We start from the raw sequence: 26,863 nt of genomic DNA, 5'->3' as shown, positions 1-26,863 counted from the left end.
GCGGAAAAATCTAGATTTCAAAGTTTTATTACTATTGGATAACGCACCAGGCTATCCAAAAGATTTAAGCCAACCAAAATGTTGAAGTAATGTTTCCATCACCAAATACAACTTCCTTAATTCAGCCATTAGATCAAAGCATTATATCTACGTTTAAAACTCATTACATTAGAAAATCGTTACAATGGATTTTGTAAAAAATTGATTCCGAATCTATTGAAGTGATGGGGCAAGAAACATTTTTCAGTTGTGGACTGTATCGGAATCATAGCTTTATCGCTCAAAGAAGTAAAACCGTCAACACGTGCGTGTTGGAAAATTGTATGGCCAAAGTCAGTTCATTCAGGAAATGTCGAACCGGCAGAAAACGGAATCGTTGCGATAGTAGAACTTGCCAAGTCAGTAGGAGGGGAAGGTTTTGATGATATGACTACTGAAGACGTTCAAAAATTACTGGTAGAAAAAGAGGCTGGCAAAACCGATTTGTTGAAAAAGACATCGGAGGTAAACCAAATCAATTCAGAAGATGATAGCGTAGATGAAAATTCTGAAGTTCCAAATTTTACCCTTAAAAGCATACGGGAAGGCATAAACATAGCCGATCAAAATGAATCTTATTTTTTGAATGGAAATCCTTCGACTGAAAGGAGCACATAGTTCAAAAGCGAGCTCTCAACATGCTTAGCTCCATACCATGAAATTCACAAAGATCTATCAAGCAAAAGCAAACAATCCCAGATTACTGATTTTTTAAAGAGTGCAGAAGATACACGAAATCTAGATGCTGCAGAAGAAAGCTCAGAAGGTGAAGATATTCTGCCACAGAGAAAACCTTTTCTTTTGATTGTGCTTAGCAACGATGAAGAGGAAGAAATTTAAATGAACGTACATTATCTAACATATATGTATCACAATTTGTAAATCGTTTGTTCAGTTATTACTATTTTAATAAAAATTAATTAAGTTTCTGATAGTTATAAAAAAATAATGTATTTTTGTTAGTTTTTGGAACGTAATCCCCCCTTTTTGTACTGGTTCTTAGTCCCGTATAACACGGTTTCTCACTACACAAAATTTTATAGGAACCTAACTACCGTGTTATACGAGGGTTAACTGTACATAAATCATGAATATTTACTGTGTAATTTTTATATTAATCACAGCTGCGACAGGTTTGGCAGATCGGCTGCTTAAATCTATTGCCTTCAATAGAAAAAGAAGCCTCAAAACTAATAAGCCCGGACGTGACACAGCTGATCTTATTGGTGGTATCTGTGATGCCAAACAGCCTGATGACGACATATATTAAACTAGCCACACTCAATATTATGACATTGTCAGGAAAAATTGAGGGGTGTGTGAACATCTTAAAAGACAGAAAAATAAGCATAATTGGATTGAGTGAATCAAAATGGAAAGGAAATGGGTGTAGAGAGTTACGAGGAGGCTTTTATCTATATTGGTCTGGGGGTGATGTAGCGAGGAAGAGTGTAGCCATCATTATAGATCACAGGATTAAGGAAAGGCTACCGGAGATGAATAATATCAGCGACAGACTCATGTCAATTAAACTGCAAATGAATGACAGCGAAACAATGAAGATAGTACAATGTTACGCACCGCAAACCGGTTGCGAAGAAATGGAGAAGTTGGAATTTGAGGACAAGCTCGAAGAGAACATCACAAGTGAAGATATAGTTATCATGGGTGACCTGAACGCAAAAGTCGGAGTGCAGAGACAAGGACTAGAATACGTTATGGGTCCGCATGGTTGGAGACCTAGGAATGATGATGGTGACAGGCTGTTTGATTTCTGTTTACGGAACAGCTTGGTCATAGGAAACACATGGTTCAAGAAGAGAGAAAAAGTGACAAGATATGGTTGGGACGGTCAACAGGAATCCCTCCTTGACTATATACTCGTGGATAAAGAGCGGCACAGAAGACTAGTGGATGTCAAGGTTATTCCTAGTGTCTCCTTGGGCAGTGATCACAGGTTAGTTGTTGGAGTTTTAAGATTCCCTAAATTGAAGAGGATAAAAATAACAAAAGAGAGAAAACTGAAGGTGTGGAAGTTGAAAGAAGAGGAAAAAGGGGCGATGTTCAGAGAAGAGTTCAGGAAGGTTGTACCTAAGACAGTGGTGAACAGCGTGGAATCAGAATGGAAAGCATTCAAAGACTATAGTAGGACTGACAGAGCAGGTTTGCTGAAGGACAAGCAATAGAAGGAGTTGGAAAGAAACCCCATGGTGGAATGAGAGGACGAGAGAGGCTATGAAAATTAAGAATAATGCGTTCAGGGCCTACTTCTAGAATAGAAATGATGAGAATAAAGAGAGATATAAAACCGTGAAGAGAGAGGCCAAGAGGATAGTTAACGAAGAGAGAAGACTGTGGTTGGAAGAATGGAGTGACACTCTACGACAAGATATCGACCGTAGTAAAAAGACGCTGTATGGTATGGCGAGGAATAGGAGAAGAGATGGTGAACAGAACAAATACTAGATGGATGAGAATGAGAAGCTAATAACCAAGGATGAAGAGATAAGAGAAATATGGAAGAAGTATTTTGAAAATCTGTTCAATGTGCAAGACAGCCAGCAAAAGGGACAAAGGTAGGTTGTTCATACAATAGAGGATGAAAGAGAAGATACGGAGAGAGACTAGACAGACTTGACGTGGAATGATGTTGTGCAGGCATGGAAATACATCAAGACAGGTCAGTCTGTGGTATAGACGAGATAAACGGAGAGATGCTGAAGGCTATAGGCGAGGCAGAGATAGCGTGGACACACAGACTGTTCCTTAAGATTTGGGATGAGAGACAGGTGCCAAAGGACTGGAAAGAAGGTTTGATCATCCCGTTGTTCAAGGAGGGGAATAGGAAAAAGTGTTCCAATTATAGAGGCATCTTACTGACATCACATGTGAGTAAGCTGTATGAGAGAGTGTTAGAGCGGAAGATAAGACGAACGATTGAAAATAGGATGGCCGAGGAACAGTATGGCTTTAGGCCTGGCAGATCGACGGTGGATCTAATTTTTTGCATCAGGCAACTGATAGAAAAGTGTTATGAACACAATAAAGAATTATGGATGGCATTTTTGGACATAAAGAAAGCGTTTGATGCCGTAAAGAGAGAGAAAGTGTGGGCGGTTTTGAGAAAGTTGGGGATAGAGGAACATCTTGTGGAGAGAACTGAGAATATGTACACCAATACAGTGAGCAAAGTAAGAACAGTGATGGGGTTGGCGGAGAGCTTCGAAATAACATCAGGTTTGAGACAAGGAGGCGTCCTGTCACCACTACTGTACACTACTGTCCTGTCACCACTACTGTCATGAATGATGTGCAATGTAAAGTGGTGGAAGTCATGCTCTTCGCAGATGACCTCTACATATGGGGAGAGAGCAGGGAACCAGTGCAACAGCAAGTTGATATATGGGCTAGTATGGCCAATGAATTTGGACTGGTTTTCAGTCAGGCGAAAAGTGAAGTAATGGTTCTAAAGAGGAGTGGCGAGCCTGACGGATACATTACAATGGAAGGGAGAGAGCTAAATTGGTTAACAACGTCAAGTATCTAGGAAGCACCATTACAAAGACTGGAGTGATAGACGAAGAAATAAGTAGAAGGATACAAGCGGGCTGGAATTTCTGTAGACAGACAAGAGATCTGATCTGGAATAGGAACATACGATTGAAGCGTAAGAAGGCTATATGTCAGGCCTATTACGTACTAATTTTGACGTATGCGTCTGAAACTTGGACTATGAGGAAAAAAGATGAAAGAAGAATTCAGGAGACAGAAATGAGATTTGTGAGGAACATAGCCGGAAAGACAAGACGCGACAAGACAAAATCAGGAATGATGTGATTAGGGAGAGAATTCAGGTTGAAAAACTCCAGAATAGGATTGAACAGGCCCGTTTGAAATGATTTGGACATGTCAAGAGGATGAACGAGAGGCGTTTGCCAAGAAGAATGTTTGATTTACAATTAAGAGACAAAAGACCAAGGGGGAGACCAAGAATGAGGTGGCAGGACATGATAAAGACCGATGTCATTAAGAGAGGAGGAAACTGGAGCGAAATCAACGACGGAGAGAAGTACACGGACAGGGCATGGTGGCGAGGCTTCATACGTCGACCCGTGGAATAGCGGAACGATGACAGATAATGATGATTAATCACAGTAGAAAAGTTAATTATGTGTTATGTTTCATTTGTTATTAAAATCCAGGAAAAAAATCAGTGAACTGCAGTACGAAAGCGTTGACAGTATACTCCTATTGTTTAATTTAATTAAATCAGAACCAGAAATACGTTTTGCATTTCACTCGTTGTTGACTATAAAGTACAGTATTACAAAACGTGGAGTGAATATTACTTTGTGAAGTATGTGCAGTGAAGTGAAAACAATTAATTTTTATATTATAAACATAATTAGTTAATTATAAAACAAAATAGTTAACTCTTTGCTTCAGTTAACTATTTTGCTTCGGAAAACGAAAAAATTCAGTTTAATAAAACTGTGGCGTGCCTGAAATATAACGCACGGCGTGCATTAACTAATTTGTTAAATAAAAATTTCACAAAATTTCTTTTTTGAACTCGTTTTGAAGTTTCTCCTGTCAAAAACCTAAATAAATGCCCCTTTCATTTTTTTATATTCGCATGTCACTGTGCGCTAGCTTGTTTACGATAGTGGTATGCGTACCACAGTTTAGAGAATCTCTGTATCAGGGTTCTCAAACTGTGGTCTATAATTTAAATCCGGGGTGGACTTTTTCCCATCATATGAGCTACTTTAAAAATAAACAAGATCACGAAATTGGATTATCACAGTTTTTATAATGTATCTCTATCTTAAATAAAATACGCTGGTTGTAGAATTATTATAAATTTTATTATAAGAAAAACATTAGGTAGTTACATAAATTTTTAATGCATATTCTTTGGGAAATGCTAGTCAACCGTGATGGACCATTTTTCGGATTCTGGTTTAAATCACTGTTACCAGTAGTTTTAGTTGAATATAGATCTTTAATGAACCATCCTCATATGTTTTTCCCAAGGGAATCTGTAAACAGTCTAAATTGCTCGTTATTATTTTAAGATTAATTTCACATTACAAAGTTTTGTTCAGTGTTGCAACTTTTTTAGTGTATTACTTTTTAAGGAAGCTGGTAGTCTAATTACAGTTAAAATGTGTACCCATTTTCAAAAACTATTTCATAAAGGTGGAAACGCCTGTTAGGGGTATCCACCAAAGTATCCAATTCGTGTTTGGGGAAGTAAAATATCTAACAGGTATCACCTGTTATCATCCCAATTCCTTTCGCAATAAAATTCTCTATTCTGTAATCAGGCAGGCATCTAAATTCCAGAGAGCCTACGATAATCACGAAAAGGGGGATTATTTCTAGCAGATTTAGTTAGTTTCGGATAACCAAGTATATCCCTTTAATAAGGATGCTCTTTAATTTTTGACTGTTGTTAACAGGTGTGGAAACATTCTGAGGAAGTATTTTTATCCCGTATTTTTAAAGAGCTAGGCTATTTTGAACCTCACTAACAAATAACAAAGGGTTCTGTCACTTAACCAGCAATAAAAAGAGCAGTTATGCAACTTGTTTCTGGGTAAGCAGTGTGTGTGTGTGTGTGTGTGTGTTTGAGAGAGATTTGTTGTCACACTAATGACTTATGTGGGGAGGGAAATGAATAACGAGAGATGAGTGGGCAGCTGTCTGCCAGATAGCTGATCCAGAAAAGCTAGTAATAACGAGTGCTGTCCAGTTAATATGTTTCAAATTATACATGGCGCAGAAGTGAGATCACTGACAGCAAGCAGTGTGTGTTATAAAATGCTAAACTCAATTATTACATTATTGTTTTATTACTTTTTTTTTTTTCGAGAAAAGTAAATGGATATATCATTGGATAGAAGAGTAAAAGAATTATCATCTTCCTTGATTGGAATAACAACTGCATACATAAAGAAATACAGTATGTATGTACTTAATCATTTTCCTCGGGCTCGGGTCTAGATACCTATATAAGACAAGGACCAGGGTATATATTATGAATTAATGCGTGTTGACAGAGAGAGAGAGAGAGAGAGAGAGATTTCAATTCTGCTTCATACCAAGCCTATTCGTATTTTCATATGCAGACCTTATTGATTTATATTTTTCGTTTAAAATGATGATGCACTTTACCCACCTGACTATTGTTGCTGGACATCTATGACTATTGGAGAGAGAGAGGAGTTTGGGAAATCTTTTGCGTAAGCCTCATATTTTTCGTGAAGTGTTCATTTCTTCATTTCTAGCGGCCTTCATTCAGGGCGAGCCAGCCAGACGATTATCCGAGGTTCCAATGTGCCAGAACATCATTTATTGGTAGAGGGGGAGCGCCTCTCGGCACTATTGTTTTTTTTTTTTTTTTTGTTAATGATGTTCTTGTTTATACTCAGGCACAACCACCAGGTCAGAGGGGTTTACAATAAATAATCAATACAAACATTAATCGTATTTAGCAGTCACGGACTTGAACCCCGGTCCACTCAAAGAGCGCGTGCTACTGCACTCTCGCTCCTGAGGCCTGAATGCACTAGTGTCACTAAATGGAAAAATGTGGTAATTAGAATCTAAACCACAGTCTAAATTTCAGTTGCCATTGCTCAGTCACCGAGCTCAGCTGACACGCCAATTAGTCGAATCGCCACTGTCCGAGTTTAGTTGGTGTTAGGTGTTTATTATGTTTTTTTTTTTTTTGCCTATTTGGCGGAATGAAAAATTCGTGCTTCCAGGATGACAAACAATGCAACCCTCACCCGAGACTGACTGCTTTGGTCGCCATGTAGGGTAACCCATAAAAGTTTCCTCGTCATAACCAGAAATATTTGTCAACTTCGGCGTCTACAGGAATCGAACCCGGGCCTTTTCCACATGGTGTGAGAAGGCAAGCAACGCTTTTTAAGATGGCACTGTCTGACATTAGCCGACCGGGCTAGTCAGGTGGGTAAAGTGCCTGCCTGCCTGGCAACCCAAAGGTCGCGGGTTCGAATCACAGTAAAATGCAAAAACTTTGGGAGGTGCATTATGGCCACAGAAGCCGATGGGCCAACAACTAACAAAAAAAGAAAAAAAAAAAAAAAAAAAGTCTGGCACTAGAAGGTGAGCTTGTTATTAAAAATTGGTTTATTTGTTTATTCCAATTAGGCATATTCAGATGTAGCACCCTTTAACGATGTGCCGTATGTAGAATAATTTACATGAAATCATAATACAGTAAATAAATTAAATTTCAAAATCAGTACGAAGAAAAGTACAGTATATCATATACGCAAATTTTACACTTTACTTTTGCCATCTTCTACTTTTCCCATTCGTAAAGCAAAAGTTTGCATGTGCAAACTTTTGCTTAACGAATCTATTGCTCCCAAATGTTTTAAACTAGTTTATAATAACTATCTAAATTTGCATTCAACAACAGAAATCTGTCAGGTATGGGAAGCGATCCCCTCCACCTTTTTAGTGCGTTTGCATATATAGTACTGTATAAGCTAAGTGCGGCAGTGCCCTCGAAATGTAAGGGAGATTGGATTCCGCTATGATGCCCATCATAACCTCAAAAGTCATCAATCATATTGCATGATGGAAGATTGGGCGAGTTGCCGGAGCTTTGCTCCAGAGACTAAATATGTTTATGTTGGTTCAAACCTGGGTGGTCACCTCCAGTATACTAGGTGCCGTATTTCAGGACTTGCACATGGGGGTTATACTCAGGGTTACTAACACTCCCATCATCGTGAGGGTGCAAGCAGAGGATTTGTTTGTCCCAGAACAACCGGACTTCGTCGCAATCGGTCCACTTGACTCAAATGTCACTTGAATTTCAGTTCCATCATCATTTTAGACTGCCAGGTAGCAAGCCCTAGCTTTTTGCCCGACAGAATGCCTGTGATAGGCCTAAAATATTGAAGCGCAGAGCCAAGCTGAAAGCGAAGAGAGAGAAAATGTACAGTATGGGTATAGCTGGAAAAATAGATGCATAATTAAATCTGTGGTTAAGCTCTTTCGTAAACAACGACTTATTAACGCACACGAACAATAGATTTAATTCATACAACTGAAGTTTTTGTCGCCGTTGTAACTAACTAACTTAGGGAGAAAAACAATAGACGACTGAAGGTCACTCACTTTTCTTCACGCTCCGTAATAATGCTATATAAGAGAAGGCCTATACTGAGTGACCTTGAGCTGTCTATTATTTTCCTCCCTGTTATAGTCATACAACTCATCAGCAGCGTGACGGGCTATAATTTCGCTACAAACGAAACTCTGAAACTTCTATGATTTGTAGAAAAAGGAACACTAAATATCCCATGAAACTAATGCTGCAATTACAGTTATACTTGGCAAGGTGCGATTCTAATATCTGAATACCAAGACACCCTAATAATCAAAATAACCAGTTAGTTAATGTTGTGCAGTGCGTTACATATTAGGTGCCTTATGAAACGAGCAAAAAATTAACAACTTTTATGCGCAAACCAAGAGCATTTCGTTTCTGCGCATTCGCCATATTTCCCATTCATTTCTCCAATCAGCGCACGGCAAAAACAATATTCAGTGCTTCAGCTATATTTTATTCAAAAGCATGGGTCAAATTTAAACAGCAACCACAAGCTTTTTCAACACTGCGTTACAAAATGGGAAAATTCCATATAATCATAAATGCCTCAGCAATCCAGTTCAAGTTGATCCCGACTAATAGATGAATCGCATCACGCGATTTCAATGATCATGTATACTGCCTAACCTGCCATATGATATGTCCCATCTAGATATCCTTCATGGTCATTCATTCAGTGCACCTCAACTTATAAACGCTATCAATTCCAGACTTGGCGCATCATGGTCTTAGTTGCTCATGCGCCATAAAAACCAAAACCAACCAACCAAGCTATCAATGCGCTGTTTATTTCTGTAGTTGCAGGACCTGATAATGTTCCTCAATTCAGTTCCTTTAATTGGTAAAGCGCCCAATTCCGTTCATTATACAGCCACTCTTGATCCTCAACGGCATACTGAAGACTCGATTGTTCCCCAACCGAGTGGAACGGAACAGCAACCGCTTCAGGACAATCCCGAAGATCCACAACCAATCTCTGATTAAATATTACCGCTCAATCTCAAAGGCCTCAACCCTGCTGAAGTTATTTGAAAAAAAAAAAAAAAAAAAAAAAAAAACACTGCTACTAGTCCTCACAAACAGATAAGCTTCTCCAGACGCATTATGCACTCTCAGTGATCAACGACTAAAAACCTCCTAGCAACCACAAATGCCATGTTATCAGTGTTCTAGTGCAATCCAGAGCTTGCTTGGATATAAAGGCCGCCTTCGATGCAGTGAATTTTCCATCACTATTATGGCTGTTAGAGTCGTACTACTACATTACAGGAGACATTTTGCGCTTCTTTCTGCTCTTCTGGGAAAGAGAATATTGCAGGTTAACACAAAAGAAAGGTGCTATAAGTGAATAGTCACAACTGGATTCCCCCCCCCCCCACCAAGATGGCATGCTCTCAGGATTGTTATTCACTGTTATTATTGGACCACTAGTTCGTAATGCCAATAAAACCTACATCTTTCAACCCCTGTTGGCCCTATTCCTGACATCATCCTGGACACTAATACCTGGACACTGAACCCATAACCGGAACATCACGGGAACCAAAAAGTTTATTGAAAATCGCATATTTTCTTCAGCAGTTCGGCCCGATTATCAACCTGAGAAGACCAAGCTGATGATATTTTTCCTGAAGACCAGTTCTGTAGTGATCCCACAAACATTTGGTAACACCAGAATCCCAATTTTTACATCTCACTCTTACTTGGGTGTAGTATTAGATCCAAAACTGTGGTTTAGCATTCAGCTAGATAAACTCACCTCAAGGGCCATGAGTTTGCGCTGGGAAAAAAAAAAAAAAAAAAACTTATATATATATATATATATATATACAGGGTGATTCACTACCAGTGCGACAAACTTGCAGGAGGTGAAGGGGGGCACAAAGACGAATCGGAATCACATAGCATTGCAGGGTCCGAAATGCCTTCTTCATGCGGTAGAGGACGTTGAACGGGAGGTCGCGTGAACAGCGATCCCGCTGGAAGTCAGCATTTGCGAACCGGTTCCCGAGGCAGTAGGATGAACGAGTATTCAAACGTTGAACTGGCCGACATGCACCTCGCGTATGGAGCTGCGGACTGTAACGGGCGCGCCGCTCTGCGCTTGTACCAGGAACGTTTCCCGCACAGGCGTGCTCCTCATCATACGATTTTAATCGTATGATGAGGAGCACGCCTCATCAGAGCGAACGACGAGGACGCCAGACAATGAGGAGAATGTCCTACTTCTTGCAGAAGGCAATCCGAGTACGAGTACTCGAGCGATAGGCCAACGATTGGGTATTTCCCAATCCACTGTATGGAGGATACCGTCAACAAACCAAATGAGTTCATACCATCTGCAACGCGTCCAATCACTGGAGCCTGCGGATTATCCACTCCGGAGGACTTTTGCTACTTGGTTTCTTCAACAGAAACGGTTCGTAAATGCTGACTTCCAGCGGGATCGCTGTTCTCGCGACCTCCCGTTCAACGTCCTCTACCGCATGACGAAGGCATTTCGGACCCTGCAATGCTATGTGATTCCGATTCGTCTTTGTGCCCCCTACACCTCCTGCAAGTTTGTCGCACTTGTAGTGAATCACCCTGTATATATAATCTTAGAATCATCAGGATGTACATTAAAACATTGTTTATCCACCATTATTATATATCGAAAATGTGGGCGTCTGCTGCAACAAAAACCGAAAATCTCATAGCATCTGGATTTTGGCTATCTAAGCGGGTCAATTAGGGATTCGATCTACCTCCTCAGAACAAGCATTAGCAAATGCAATAGAGCTTACACGACTTTCCGAATTTATTGACTTTCAAATGTTAGTCATCGCGGTGAATATGCTTTTGGGATTAATATCTGTGCTCTGCAAATTATAATTTCTGCTGCTGCTGGAAAATTCCTGTCTCAGATTTGAGGTCCACCCTAAGATTAACCCCCAAGCATAATAGGCGGACGTCCTGTTTCAAATGTAACAAGTCTAAAACCTTAATGCTGACCTCAACAAATTTACGATTGAGAAAAACTGCAATACGGAAACGAAGTGTGTTATCTACGCCGCAGTGATCATAATCAAACTAGTCAATTGTCGTGCTGTTTACGAATTTCTAAACATTTATGGAATAGGACGCTAGAAATATGATGGTACTAGCACCATAATCGTGCATTGCCAAGGTGTGACAAGTTTAATGCATAGCCTGTGGTTCTTCCCCACACCGGGGTCGAAAAGAACCGAGTTTGAATCCCATCAATGACACGAGGAACTTTTATGGGCTTTTTTTCAATTAGTCGGTCTCAGTTTACATGGTTTTTGCTTCCGGAAAATCGGGTTTTTCGTCAGCAAACAGCAAATCGACTACCGAACACGTAATTTACAGACATGATATATACGTTGCAATATAGCCTGAGTTGCTGATGTGCTACAGAAACTCTATCAGAACATCAACATAAAAAAAGTATAGACTGTATGTATGTATATAGTATATATTTTCTTAAAACATAGTATATATGCATGAAAAACTTAGTTTGTTTTTAGAAAACTATGTTTTCTTAAAACATAGTGTATACGAGGGGGGGAGGTATCAAACAGTTCGTACCCTGACATAGATAAAACATCAATAGGAAGATGCCGTTTTTAATATAAGTTGTCCCCATATTCAACAACTAACATGTGAAATTTCATTCCCGTAGGTGATCGTACGCCAGAGGTGGAGCCCGGAATCTGAGGAAGGATGCTATGGTTAACAAAGTGGAGTATCGAGCAGTAATCAAATTCCTTCATTTGCAGGGCAAGAAAGCTCAGGAAATTGCGAAGAAATTAAAGCTGTGTATGGGCAGAATTGTCAATCCTATGACACTGAAAAAAAAGTGGAAACGGGAGTTCCAGTGCTTCGTAAAATTGTCTTTGATGAGCCAATAGACCATCAACATCCACAGACAGTGAGACGGTTGCAAAGGTTGAGCAGCTGGTGCTGGGTGACAGACGTGTGACAATTCATTTCATCGCAAATGCAGTGGGAATTAGTTATAGGTCTGCCCACAGCATTTTACATGACCAAAACCAAAAAACCGAACTATTATATTTAGACCACCCGAATAATTAAATTCATCTGCCGTGCACTGTGTATTATGTCTGTAAATTGCGTGTGTTCTATGGTCGATTTGTCTGTTTTGCTGAACGAAAAACCTTGCTATCTACGCCTGAGACCAACTAACTCATCCACGGAGTGAAAAAAGTCCACTAAAGTTCCTTGCGTCATCGACGATTCGAACCCAGGCCTTTTCCACCCGGTGTTAGGAGGACGGCATCGATACCACTGTGCTACCCACGCAGACGCATTTTACATGACCATCTGCACATGACCATCTAAGGTCTCCTCACTATGGGTTCCAAGATTGCTGCCGCCTTTGCAGAAGCAATGTCGAATGCAATGTTCTCGCCAACCGTTGGATTTATGTACTGCGGATGTTGAGAACTTTTTTGATCGGTTGGTGACAAATGATGAATGCTGGATATACCAGTATGATCCGGAGACTGAAGACATGTCAAAGCAGTGCGTGGGCACCGCTTTGATTCGTCTCAGGAAGTCATGAATGAAGTGGAATCGTGGTTTCAGGCAAAAAGTTTTCACATTTCTAGGGCTATTATTTCTAGGTAAGGGTACGAACCTTTTGATACCCCCTCGTATTAGTGTGATGCATGATTTTTCTTTCATTGTTTGCGCAATTTTTTGCCTCGTGTTAATTTAACTATTGTTAAATGTAAATATAAATGCTCTGTGTAAGTGCTAAATATCTACGCTCTGTTTAAATGCTAAATATCTACACTGTGTAAATGCTAAATATCTACACTCTGTGTAAATACTAAATATCTACTTTAGACACATACTCGTAATTACGAGTATGCAACACATACTCGTAATTTAATCTTTTCATTGTATCATGGATTAACATATGATGAGCCCACTGGCCTGATGCCGTAATCGGCAGGTTGCAACATAAACTCTCTCTCTACAGTATACGATATATGGATGGCTTATATATGCTATGTTTGAAAAGAAAGAAATAATAATTGTTTTTTCTGTTGGTCCGATTTTAATGAGATTTGGAAATGCTCGACAAATCGTTCTAGAAGTGCCAAATATAAAATTTCATGAATATCTGTCCACACACACACGTTTATTCGTTATTTGGTTTTTAGGAGCATTAGCAACTAAGGCCATATTGCTCCGTGGATATGCGGTGGTCATTCTCTGACCTTTCTCCGCATCCTCCGTATTTGGTAGTGAAGGGCTCGAACCCTGCTCCTTCCCACCTGGCTACGGAGGCTCTCTCTCTCTCTCTCTCTCTCTCTCTCTCTCTCTCTCTCTCTGTGTGTGTGTGTGTGTGTGTATACAGGGTGTCTCAAAAATATTGGTACAAACGTTTAGGGGAGGTAGGTAACATTTAAAGGAATGTGAATCGCATAGGAACCCATAACCGAAACATCACAGGAAAGTGGTAGCAGAGGCACAAGAAGCAGACACAAGACAGTAATTAGTGGCAAACATTTATTTGACATAATATTAACAATGGAGTACGAGATAGATGCATTTCATGATGTTACAACAGATGCTCGAAGGTTCCACCATGAGACGCAATGCATGCGTGACACCGACGCAGCATGGATTGGCAGACATGGTCGAACACACCTGGAGTTTCTTTGACAGTAGCAGCAGCGCAGACGAGTCTCGCCACGAGATCCATTTCCGTCTCCACAGGCGATTCATACACGATAGATTTGAGGGCCCCCCACAGAAAGAAATCAAGGTTCGATAAATCAGGTGGCGTGGGGGTCAGGCAACGGGTCCACCACGGCTAATCCATCGACGCCCAAAACGCCTGTTCAAATGGTCACGAACACACCTTCCATAATGGGCAGGCGCCCCGTCATGTTGAAACCAAATGCTACGTCTCACATTTGCTGGAACATCGTCAAGTAACCCTGGTAGAACTTGTTCAAGAAAGATCAGATATTTAGCCGAGTTCACGCGGGATGGTAACAGGTATTGGCCGACTAAGCAGTCACCGACCATACCTGCCCACACATTTATTGCGAAGCGATGTTGTGCCGCATGGGGGCGCACACCGTGTTTGCCCTCTGCTAATCCATACACTAGGTGCATGTCTGCCTGGGCGCCTCCGTAGCCAGGTGGGAAGGAGCAGCAGCAGTGCGTAGCACACGCTTCCTGATTAGACTCGGGGTTCGAGCCCGTCACCACCAAATGGGATGCGGAAAGGTCAGGGAATGACCACCGCATATCCAGGAGCAATATGGCCTTAGTTGCTAATGCTCCTAAAAATCAAACAAACAACAACATGTCTGCCAGCCCACTGTTCGTATATCAATGCATGCTCTTCGTGCAGCGACTACTGCTTGAATGAGTAAACCAGAAATTTTCCCTCTCGCGAACTGTTGAACAAAGCCATGTACCGACTTATGGTGACGTTTCCGGTTATGGGTTCCTATGCGATTCACATTCCTTTAGATGTTACCTACCTCCCCTAAACGTTTGTACCAATATATTTGAGACACCCTGTATATATATGTTACACGTGCATCTCTGGACTCATGAGAACTCCGAACAGATTGGAAATATGCAAATGTCTGTCTGATTTGCGAAGGTGGTTCCAGTTGTGAAAATGGATAATTACAGACCTCTCGATTTAACTTCTGTTGCGCAGAAAATTGTTAAATCCAAGATCAAGGATGTTCTGGAGGCTTATACAGGCAGGATTTAAATTATATGAGATGTGCACACATTCAAAGGTTGATTAAATGATAATGACAAAAAATAAAGAGAGAATTATAAAAGGTTATTGCTCTGAGTGGAGACTTAGGGTCGCGAGTGCGGTTCCATAGGATTCAGCACTGAGTTCCTTGTTATTTCCGACATTAGTTAATTACTGTATATTGATGAATGTAAAATAGGGTTGATCTGAAAGTTTGTTTTTGATACAAAAGTTGGGACTGTGATAAATGATAATAACCAAGGTATACTGCTTTAATAGGACATAGGTAAATTATTCACCGAAAAATGGCATTTAAATTACAATACTAGGAAAGTTCTATATTTGGATAATAGTAATTCCAGATTTATTACTTTGGATGGGAAACTGAAGGCAGTTGACAATGAAAAACACTTAGGTATAATGCAATTCGACAGGAAGTTCTCTCAGTAGTATAGACAGGCTGTTAGGACAGTGCATTATGTTTTATTTTACGATGTACAGGAATTTTCCTAGAAGAGACAATGAGATAATTATTCCATTTTATAAAGCTTTGGTTAGGCCTCGTCTTGAGTATTGTATACAGGTTTGAAACCCCACCCCCATTTCAGTAAAGATGTAGAGATCAGTAAAGATCTACTGGAAAATGTACAACGAGGAGCAAACATCTTTTCATTTTTCTTAAACAAATGAACGTATTCTGGATAAACAAAGAGCTGAATTTTCATACTTCCATTCCGGAGTTGAAAACCACGAGAACGTATTTTTCTGTAGTTTATTGAACTTTTTTTTTTTTTTTTTTATCGTATGATGTGGGCAATACACGAAGGAACCAGTTTTTTCCTGCTTCCTTCGTGTATCGTGGCTGTGAGATCCAACTGGATAGTGCGGCACCATCGTGATATCCAAGCCCGAGGCAGGATTCGAACCCGCGACCTTTGGGTTGCCAGGTAGGCACTTTACCCACCCGGCTAGCCCGGTCGACTTTATGGAACTTTTTTTGTAGATGACTTGCAAGCTTACTAAAAAATTAAAACAGTTTCATGCGTTATTAGTTTGGTTTTAACTATTTGCTAGAATTGTTTCTTATTTTATTTTTCCATGCGAACTACTCTAAAGCAATCGTTGTAAATTAACTAATCGTTTTTCAAGAATAACAGTTTCCTAAAAACTGTTTGGAGGATTGTGTAATTTATAATCCAAAGGTCTTTTGTTATTTTCTCTTTCGTGAAACCTTGCTAAATCACGTGCTGAAAGTAGGTACTCATCTAACTATATTCTTGTCGCTACTTTGCTTTGATCACAGAATGTTATTGACATAGTCTAAAAGTGTGTAGATAATTTAGCGACTGTTCGCTCTCCATTTCTTGTGTCTAAGGAAAATTTAACAGCAGCTTCTTTCTTTCAGTCGCGACCCCAGATAAGATGGAGTGCGTGAAGAACTAACGAGATGTGAGTTCCCAGGATGCACACCTCTCTCTCTCTCTCTGAATATGGTTTGTGTGTGTGTGTGTGTTGATAGTGATTTCTGTGTTTCCATTATTATTTTTATTATTATTTTATTATTAATATTGTTATTATTTTTAAGAGAAAGAGGTTATCCAGGAAGATGTTTTTTTTTTTTTGGTAGTTGTTGGCGCATCGGCTTCTGTGGCCATAATGCACCTCCCAAGGTTTTTGCAGTACTGTGATCCAAGCCCGAGGCGGGATTCGAACCCGCGACCTTTGGGTTGCTAGGCATTCCTCCCAACTGTCTCGGCCGTATACCCAAAATACCCAAGCTGGCTCTCCCCAGGATTGCTGGCCACGGTGCCATCAGATTCAAACTAATGACCTTTGGACTGAGCAACTCTGCCCTCTGTCATTGTGGCTTAGTGGAAACGTGGGAGCATTTAATGTACCACTGCAAGCTTTATGAAGACCTCCGATGCCGACTAATTACAGAATTACATTATGTACCAGAGAATCAAGAGGAACGCTTATTGGAGGAGGAGCACAGCTACAAAGCACTGGCAAACTTTGCACAAGATCTTTTTCACAGAAGGCATACTCTTCTGCCCCCACAGCCACAATAGCGTTTCTCAGGCCCACAATATATGACTTTGCAAACAACCATATAAGGTGCACGGACAGTCACCATCAAGACAATCCACAAAGGGATTGCATCCCAGGAAGAAACAGCATAAAAAAAAAAAAAACACCCGGACTCGACAAACTCGGATCCAACAAATGGACCCAGGATCCAATAACTAATGACCATGACGCCAGATAGAGACATAAGTACAGACTGGACTAAATACCCACAACTACGGACCTGACTAAGGCACCTGTCCTGCTGCCAAGTGACAACCACAGACAGGAACCTACACACGGATGGGACAACAAGGACCTGACTCAAGCAGACATGCAGCCGCCAGGCCATGTGGCGACCTGTGCCGGCTCCCTTGCCGGGCACACTTTCCTCCCTTCCCTGGCAGAGGGGGAGGCGACAGCCTTCTTGTTGCCTCCCCCCCTGCCATCCCACATCTTTCTCTCTGGTGGGGCATGGGCATGCCCCACTGGCACATGCTGGGGTCGTCTACTCTATTGACCCCAGTCTTTCCTAGCTATTCCCCCCCTAGCCTTCAGTCTCCTCCCCTCTCTATCTCTATGCCAGCGCAAGACCCACACCAAAATTCTAGCTTCTCTAAATTATTTCGTCCTCTCCTCGGCCATTAAATTTTCAAATGCAACCCCTTCAAACCGGGAAACATGTATGTGATCAACATACAACGTGCGGAATTTTTTTTTTTTTTTTTTTTTTAAGGTCCTAGCCACTGAAATCTCAGGAAATTAGGTGGCAGGACCTGCCAGAGTAAATTAATTATAATACTGGTGTACCTGGTCTGCCTCCACGGGGCGAAAGTGGGGCAACGTTGGGCCTCAGTAGGGGTCCAGCGGCTAAATGACCAGATGAACAACGGTACACGACACTACATATAAACAATATCCATACACTTTTAAATCTCTGGCATTTCCAGCAAACTGGCACACCCATCACAATGTAAACAACGCGGAGATGGGGGAAACCCCTGGTGCCGTATGACCCTAAATACACTTTACACTTTACACTTTACTTTGGGTTGCTAGGCAGGTACTTTACCCACCCAGCTAGCCCTGTCGGCTCCAGGAAGATGTGAATTTTCAATAGTATTGCACCATCTACTTCATTGTTAAATACGAAGTCTAACACGACCTTGCAGCTATTGTAATAGAAGTATCTGGCATTCTGTAAATGATGTTCATCCTTTTATTGGTGATTGATTAAAGTGTTCTAATTGTTAGATCATTTGCTGAAACACAGTGTACATATCAATGGATTCAGTTTTAGCAAACTAATTAATGCTATTGGTTACATGATATATGTATGGTATTAATAAAATGTGTGCCCAGGAAGAGTACTGTGCATATCTGCTAAGAAATAAATTCACTCCACAGGACGGCGTATTTTGAAAGGAATGGGCATTCTTCTCATGATGGCATTCATCCTCTCTCCTTGTGTCTTGAGGCTATCGCAACGAGTGTCCCCACTGTTGCATTACAAACAAATAGCACTTCTACAAGAAGTATATATATAAAATAATTTATTGTCAGCCAGTAAAGTAAAAGCAATACGCTGGTACAGCCAAACTGGAGAAGGTTTACCTAAATTACATATAATGTTATTTATCTGTAAAGCTCTGCCACTTCCAGACTGCCGTTCAATAGTTAGTGCCACCTCATCGGTTTAAAGGTAGGCATTACGTCGATGCAACACCTAGAGGCATTTATTTAAATATGTGTAGCATTCACCCTTTCCCTCACTTTTTTTTCGAAAGTTTGTTGATGGTTTTGTAGGGTTTTATGTGCATCAGCGAATTAGACCATATTGCACCTCTTTTCTAAAGAGTTCGAGGCATGAATGGACAGATTGAAATACGAACTGCCGTCCTTTTAGGTGCAGAAAGGCGAGTCTACTCATTTTGACATTGCTTCTAGTTTCCCTTAATTGTAATTTATAGTATTTATCAAACACGGTTACTTCCTTTCGAATTTGAGTCATAGGAGATAAAAATAAAATTCAAAAGTATGCAGTAGCGTCTGCTCTTAATGATATGTTAAAGTACCCAGTTTTTACGTCATTACTCCCGAAATGTCGCTAAAACGTATGTTATTCAGTAAAATCATCTGTGACAGGATTTATGTTAAAAGTGAAATTTATATAAACACGGTCTGCTTCAAAAGAAGATAGTTTTTATGTAAACATACTGCATTATTATAAAATAATCCATGTGAAGTATGTGCATGAACGAAAATCCAAAATTTATGAGAAAAATTCATCTCGAAAAAATAACAAAAAACTTGAAGTACACTGTGTAATGTAGACAATAGTAGTCGTTAAACAGACCTGATTTATTGTTCAAAGGTGATTCTTTGTTCGAATGTCCTTTGGCCTCTGACACTTGTGATGTCTTATTTCTCGAGAGCGTCTAAGATGCTCCGAAATCAGATAAGATCGATGTACCTTAAAACAATGAATGCTTTTAAACCTTATCGTCTTTTTCCGATAAAAAAAAGAAATAAATAAAAAAATACCAGAGGTTCGAAGTGGCTGTTTCTAAATACCTTCCTTAGTAGTCGTAGTAGGGACGTCTCCATTTCCGTGCCGATTGTTATCTGTGCCGCCTTCCCAGGAAGTTATCAGCGTCCTTTTGAAGACGCGTAAACAATACTTAAATATCGTGCCGACAGCGGGGCGGCTTCGCTCATTCCGGAGACAGAGGTCTGGATCTCCATCTGTCGGATTTTGCCATCGAAATACTGCTGATAACAAACATTATGTGGACGCCTCTTGCAGATGTCTGGTGAAAAATATTTGGGACACCTGCGAACTCAGCAGAAAAGAGAATTTATTAAATAGAGATCAGAACGTTTCCATTATTATTATAATAAGAAATAATTTCGCTCATTAAAAATTTGGAATGTGTATGGCGACACCCTGAAATTTGACAAAAATAGCTGTAAACTCCTCCTGACCTAATTTGGTAGTTGCGTAAAATTAACAGAATATTTATATATTTTTAAAGTCCTCAGTAATTTTATAGTTTAGTATATGCTACAGATTTAGTGTTAAGATCGCTACCTCTCCAAGCAGTGAAAATCGGATGTTTATAGTGACCGAAAAAAAAACAACCCCTTTATTATTATAAAGGCCCATAACTTGATCTGATGTGAAATAACAGATGTAGTTATCACCATTACAAAGAATAACTCAAAAATTTGTTTTTATGTATGTCGTTCATTACTGGTTCAAAGGAGACGCCACAGTAGCCGTAAAAAGATTATTGTTCAAGAGAAAGTGCAATGTGTTTTTTAGCTCAACATCATTATCGTCGGTTGTTTTTAAAAAGGGTCTACCAAGTGTTCCTTTTATGCCTGGATGGAAAAGTTCAAGAAAACTGGAATTTTACTGCATAATAAAGGTAACGGATGGGCTCGAACGTCTGTCGAACTTCAGGAGAACATTCGTAATGCATTCCATCGAAGCACAAGAAAGTCAATTATAAAAAGTGTGCATGTTCCGCAACACACACTAACCTCCGGAATATCATGTATTTTTTCATGCAGTGCTTGAAAAAATGTGCGGTATTCTGAAAATCAATGTGTGGTGCGGGCTTCTTCATGAACAGATTATTAGTTCATTTTTTCCCTCTGAACAGTCGATAAATGGATCAGTCTATCTTGATCTTTTAGAGAATTACTAGTATGTATTTCACAACTGGAGGAATATCAGCTGAATGCTTTTTTTTTTTTTTTTTTTTTTTAACAGGTTGGGGTCTCGTCTTATTGGTATTTTGCTGTAAGTCGGCATTCTTGGTGCACTCCTCGATGTCTTTTTCAATTTGAGAATATGGCACTCTTGATGCCATTTTCCCAAGTTGCTGAATCGGATTGAATAACCGCCTCGGTCATGTCTTTGCCCGATTTTTTTTTTTTTTTTTTTTTGGGTTGTGTTAAGGATAAGGAATATTAGTAACAACAGTTCCTGATTTGCCACCATTAAAGACAAGAATAATTGAGGCCATCTGTTCGATTTTACTTGAAATGATAAGCAGTGTATAGTAAGAGGTGGAGTACAGATTTGACATCCTCATAGCTGCAGGAGGGGCACACGTTCAAGTTTATTAATGTATATAAAAAATTTTTGAGCTATTATTTGTAATTGTGAAAACAGTCAATGTAAATATGCATTTGTTTAAAATAATAAAGGGTTTTTATTCGGACACAATATGTGTTGATTATCGATAATAATAGACAACATCGGACATACGAATTTAAATGCATTCACAGTAAATGCATTGATTCAAAGTTCATCGATGCAATCAAATGCATTTACAATATAGACTGTAGTTCCCATTCTTCTCCGTTCATCACGAAGAAAAGTCACTTATTTAACATATCACTAGGGCTACTCGGAACAGCCGCCGAACCCTGTTCAGGTTCATCATACGCATCGGTAATATCATGTATACGTGTTAACTGCCTTCTGTTATTCTTAAGAGGCCTCAGTTTCGTAATATTTTCTATTTCGAGCCCTGCATGCCACAGTATATAAATACGAAATGCACCATAGATCAAGTTAGTGAAGGCATCATTTTAGTTTGTAGTATATTTTGCTACGAACTAAAATGATGCTTGCACTAACTTGTTTGCTTAGTAAATTTTCCGCAGTCTGAGGCTTTCAGCTCTAAACCCTTTTTTAGAAAAACTTCAATTTAACAGACTATATGGAGGTAAGGCTTGTCTGCCAAGTTCAATGTCGTTAAACTGGAAAGAAATGTATAGACTCGTCGAAATTGCTAGAATGTTATGAAAAAGTGCTCTACCATTGAATAATGAAAAAAAAAAAAAAAACATTAAATGTTAATGATACTGCATGTACTTACTAGTTGTGTCGACTAGAAGAGTTTGAAAATTTGCCGTATCGTTTATTGGAAACTGACTGAAGTTTATCCAATTACTTTAGCTGTGGTTTAAGATAACACTCCGCTGATGTCTGATACGCTCGGCAGGCTGATGAACGTGATGATGAGAAAAATTCTGACTCCCTTGGGCTCGCTACGATATGAAGCTTTAAAAGGACGCTGGACACATGAATTTAGCTTTGCTTGCAATTTCTTCATAAACAACAGTAACTGTAAACACTGCTTAGGCAGAGCATTTCAACAAGTTTCTTCAATGGTCATAAAAGAGAACTAAAATGCTTTGTAGTGTATTCCGGTTTTACTATCTGATTACCACTAAACGAAAGGAGGAAGCAAGGCGAGCCTCCTCATTAGTTGTGAGTTAAAATTTCTTCATTGATAATGATAAATATCATTAAACTGAAGCATTTACGTCGTTGGGTTCTGTACGGGCAAAAGTCTGATCAGTCAACTCTGTCCTTTATTTCCGAAGTACGTTAAATCGAGGGTTTATTGTAGTTGCGTTCTATACATTTGTTGTGTATACTACAGCAGTGATACTCAAAGTGTGGTCCGCGAACTGTTTGGTACCGGTCCGCGACGAAATTTCCAATTCGTCGCGGACGTTACCCGTCTGCGACGATTCGTCTCTTACCGGTCCGCGACGGATTAGAAATAGAAGAAACTGGTCCTTCACCACAGATATTTTGAGAAGCACTGTACTATAGGGACTGCAGCACACAACAAATGTAATCTGCTGGAATTGATCACATATCTGCAGTCGAAAGTTATGTAATCATTTTCTTCCGTAAAATGCTTTTATTACTGCTGTTGTTGTTGTAGGATTTTAAGTGTATCAGCAGCTTAGGTCATATGAACCGTATATAAGAAATCCATAAATTGCGTGTGTTCTGTGGTCGATTTGCTGTTTGTTGGGGACGAAAAACCCGGGTTTTCGGGAGGCAAAACAGTGCTACCCTCTTTCTCTTGAGACCTACTAACTCAGCCAGGTTGTGAAAAAGACCCATAAAAATTCCTCGCCTCATTGACGGGATTCGAACTCAGGTCTTTTCTACCCCGTGTAGGGAGGAAGGTGATTATACCAACTGTATAATCCCACGAGGGCTGTTTTCCTTAATTTATCTGATTGCATGGCTCTGCACGATCTTCAATTTTTGTTTTTAATTGAAATTATTATTCCCCCCCCCCCACACATACACTTGTTTTGCAATCGATCAGCGAATTTCATATAGATCAACTTGCAATAATAAATAGATTTATTTCTGCTTGTACTCCGGGTTTCCAAGACAGAAATACAAGAATAATATTGTATTTTAGGGAAGCGAGTGCAATTCTGTATGCTAAATCTCAGGTTGGTCTCGATACATCCCTAGTAGTGCTATAAATAGTATTTATGCTAGCTAACCTAAGTTGAATATGCAACTATAAACAAATTGATCTAGCAATAGCTTTTAAGCCCGACTGTGAGTGCGCGCATACTGCCATTTGATCTTTGTGCGTTTAACAGTAAACACGCAGCGGAGCAGAAAAGGTTTGTATAACAAATTAGTGTAATGCATAATTTATGTTTTACACTAATTCGTAATAGGTATTACACTTGGATATAGTGTTAAAACATTCAGCTCTTCGGTATCATATTCTTTGAGTTATTAACCTTTACAGTAGTATCTGAGGAATTCAAAGCTTTGCAGGAGCTGGTCAGCTGTGTACTCTCAAGTCTTACATGCAGTTAATACGATGAGTAACAGAATTGGTGAAATTCACTTCGAAATCAGAACGTAACGACTAGATTTGGTGTTACGGGTATCTGACTAGAAGCCAAGGTGTGTTTCTGGTTGAGATACTTCTTTAAATCAAATCTAAGGATGAAAGGACACAAACGGAAGTAGTTATCATAGCACAAACTGTGCTTATTCTAATGTTACCCCCTGGATTGTATACTGGCATGTGCTAAAATTTCAAAAATAACAAGTTTTTCATCTTCTTAAGTTCTGAAATTTCAGAAAAACAACTACTTCATTGATACGCAGATTAAGCAACTCTATAACCCTTTTTTCGAATGAAGAACTTAGCATTACTGTATTGAAGAATGACTTAAAGAAAATTATTGAGTCTGTTTACGCAGGAAAAAACTCACCATTCTCATTCATTCTTAGTTTGATGAGAGACTGTCGTGATTGGCCGTACTGTCGTGGAAAAGGCATTCAGTTAGGTGCAGAATTATTCCAACAATATATTCGAGACCAGTGGTTCTCAAACTGTTGAGCTCTTTACATATGGCATTTCAACTGAGGCGCAGCATACTTGTAATACTGTAGATATTTTTTATTTCCATACGAATTTGAAACACAATTCTCTCTTGATGGCTATGTGAAAATAAAACATCCCGCTTTCCCAACGTTAATGTGAGACTATTTTCAAAAATCCCAGCTCTTACTCTTGAAACTGTGGTGGTGGGTGTTAAACGGCAAAGCAGCTGAAGCTATCCGGCATCAGCATACTGTGTTTAATAGTGTGATTCTTCGGTTGGTTTGCCTGTTTGCTAGACGAAAAGCGGGGATTCCGAGAGATAAAATCATGCTACCAAGCAGGATTCTTACCCTGCCCACAAGGATAAAACCACTCGATAATCGCTCACAAACAACATTCCTAACTTCATCACAGCTTTTGATTGACTCCGTGAAAAAGCTCTGATTTGAACTCATTAGTCTACAAGTTGCGGCTGAGTTAGATTATTTGGTCTACAGTAGATGACACTGGTATTGACAGCATTACCGATGCGACTTATTTTGTTGTTCCAGGTGGGGTTGGAACCCGCTAAAACATTTCAGTGAGGGAGGATTGGCAGTTGAAAATAAAAATATTAAACAAATTTAATTTTGTCTGAGTTTAAATTGTTAAACCTGTCACTGGCATGCTTTTTTGTGAAAAAATGGCTCTTTTTTTTCACAGCATGCCAACGCACGGAAGACCACGGAAGTTCACTCCACGTGATCAGAGAATACTCCGAAGGATAATACGACAGTCCGTTGGACAACCCTGTAAAAATCAACCAGGAGACTTAAGGCCTCGGATCTGTTTTCATGGGAGAGCGGCGGTACATAAGCCAAACATTCCAACAGCAATCAGCTATTTCGCCTTGCGTGATGCAAGTTGAAAGCTGCATTTACCGAACACCGTAAATGGCCCATAGAGCAGTAGAAATCGGTTCTATGGAGTGGATGTATTCCAGCGCTACACCTACTCTGATAAGATGGGCAGGTGCAGAGGTTGCGGAAATGCATTGTGTTGATAGTGATGTTCGGAAGAGATGGGGTTATGATTTGGCTTAGGACCTTTGGCTGTTGTGCAGGGAATCATGAACGCCCACGCCTACCTTAACGTTTTGGACAATTCCATTTTCCTGCGATGTAGCAGTTGTTTGGTACTGGCCCATGTTTCTTTCAAAATGGTAATGCCTCATCCCTTACTGCCGGTGCTTTTCGAGAATCGTTCATGAACATGAATATACAAAAGTTGGAATGGCCGTGAACACCTATGGGATCAAATGAAACGTGGGTTGAGGGTTAGACCACACTTCTCACATGGGTATCTCAACTAATCATTATTTTGCAGGAAGACCATACCCACTAAAGTTTATTATTCTTAGAACCTAGCGGCCAAAGTACGAAGCTGACGTGTACCTACATACTTGTGGGAGGAGAAGGAGTAGACTTGATTCAGTGACTTTCCGTTCCCTGTGCCTATTCCAGCTTCTGTTCACAGGCTTATTTGCATTTGTAACTCAGTAAAAGATGCTGATTTTCATCTTGTAACAAATCTTGTAACCCTAAAAACTCTGATATAACACAGAGGGCAAAGAGAGGGGGAGGAACCCTGCTTCCTCCTCCTTCTTAGATCGATTAGCTCATCCCAGTTGAAGAGGCATTTAGAAATTCCCTCGGGTTACCGTACGGAATTTCTAAATTTCGTAGGAAAAATTACTAAAATTATTAACTGTAATTGAAACTTCCATGATTGATGTGGAAGTGCAGCTGGATATAACATTACGTACTAATCTTCTCTGGTTTCCAACAGTTGGGCTACTGCCACAAAATCTAAGATATTAGCAAAATTACGAACTTGATGTGTTGTTTGTGGAAGGGTATATTATTTTAAGACTCACTTATACTGAATTTGAAAAAGAAGCGGGAGCTTCTGGTCATAATCATTACTCCAAAACTGAAGGACTAATCCTGCAGAAGTCACTAGTAATGGTTACCACTGAAAGCCAAACAACTCTCACAACGAACTCCGATGCTGTTTACAAAGCTGATAATAAATCTTTGTGGTAATAAGTCTTAGACAGGGAAATCCTCCAGGCAGTATAGTGATTTGGTTACTTGTCACTTGTTTGGAGAGGTGTGGATTCAATTCCGTCATAGAGCTTAAGATTTTCTAAAGACTTTCTCAGTCGGGGCTGTAGTTAGCCGATCTCAGGCAAAAGGAGTTGAGTTCTTCCGGGTTTTTCAGGCTGCTGCAGAACATGAAAATCATATTTGGAACGTCTAATTCCGTCTACCTTTTTCCAGAACTCTTCATGAGTTCTGGAAGAAGGTAGACGTTCCCAATACATTTCCAGAAAGCATTCAAAATATGTTGAGCTGGATTCAGGTCTGTATACTGGCTGGCTACTCCATCTGAAGAAATCCTCATTTTGAAGGAATTCGTCGACCAATTAATCGTTAACATTTATGAAAATTACTTCCGAGCCTATGACATCTCTAAAAGGCTCAAGAATTTTGTCCCTTACTTTGAGCAGTCAAGGTATCTCCAGTGATGTGTAGATCGGTATGGTTATTCATCATGATGTCTTAAGTCTTCGTGGAGGTGGTGTACTGGTCTACAGACCAGTAC

General features: G+C 39.9%; 2 protein-coding genes across 2 annotated transcripts in view; both read left to right on the top strand.

Moving 5' to 3' along the window:
* The window catches only part of LOC150091477 (uncharacterized), a 317,989-nt gene that overhangs the window by 74,072 nt on the left and 217,054 nt on the right, over positions 1-26,863 (top strand). The window lies entirely within an intron of this gene.
* On the top strand, positions 1,536-25,124 carry LOC150091479 (protein CFDP2-like). The gene is made up of 2 exons (XM_090368598.1): positions 1,536-1,996; positions 24,920-25,124. Exons 1-2 carry the CDS (start codon positions 1,536-1,538, stop codon positions 25,122-25,124), a joined length of 666 nt encoding a protein of 221 aa, XP_090224724.1.

This window comes from Mastigoproctus giganteus, chromosome 1, assembly GCF_048544385.1.
Source record: "Mastigoproctus giganteus isolate SK-2022 chromosome 1, ASM4854438v1, whole genome shotgun sequence".
NCBI lineage: Eukaryota > Metazoa > Arthropoda > Arachnida > Uropygi > Thelyphonidae > Mastigoproctus > Mastigoproctus giganteus.
The sequence above is the reverse complement of the archived record's forward strand: the minus strand, read 5'-3'. Positions and strand labels throughout refer to the sequence as shown.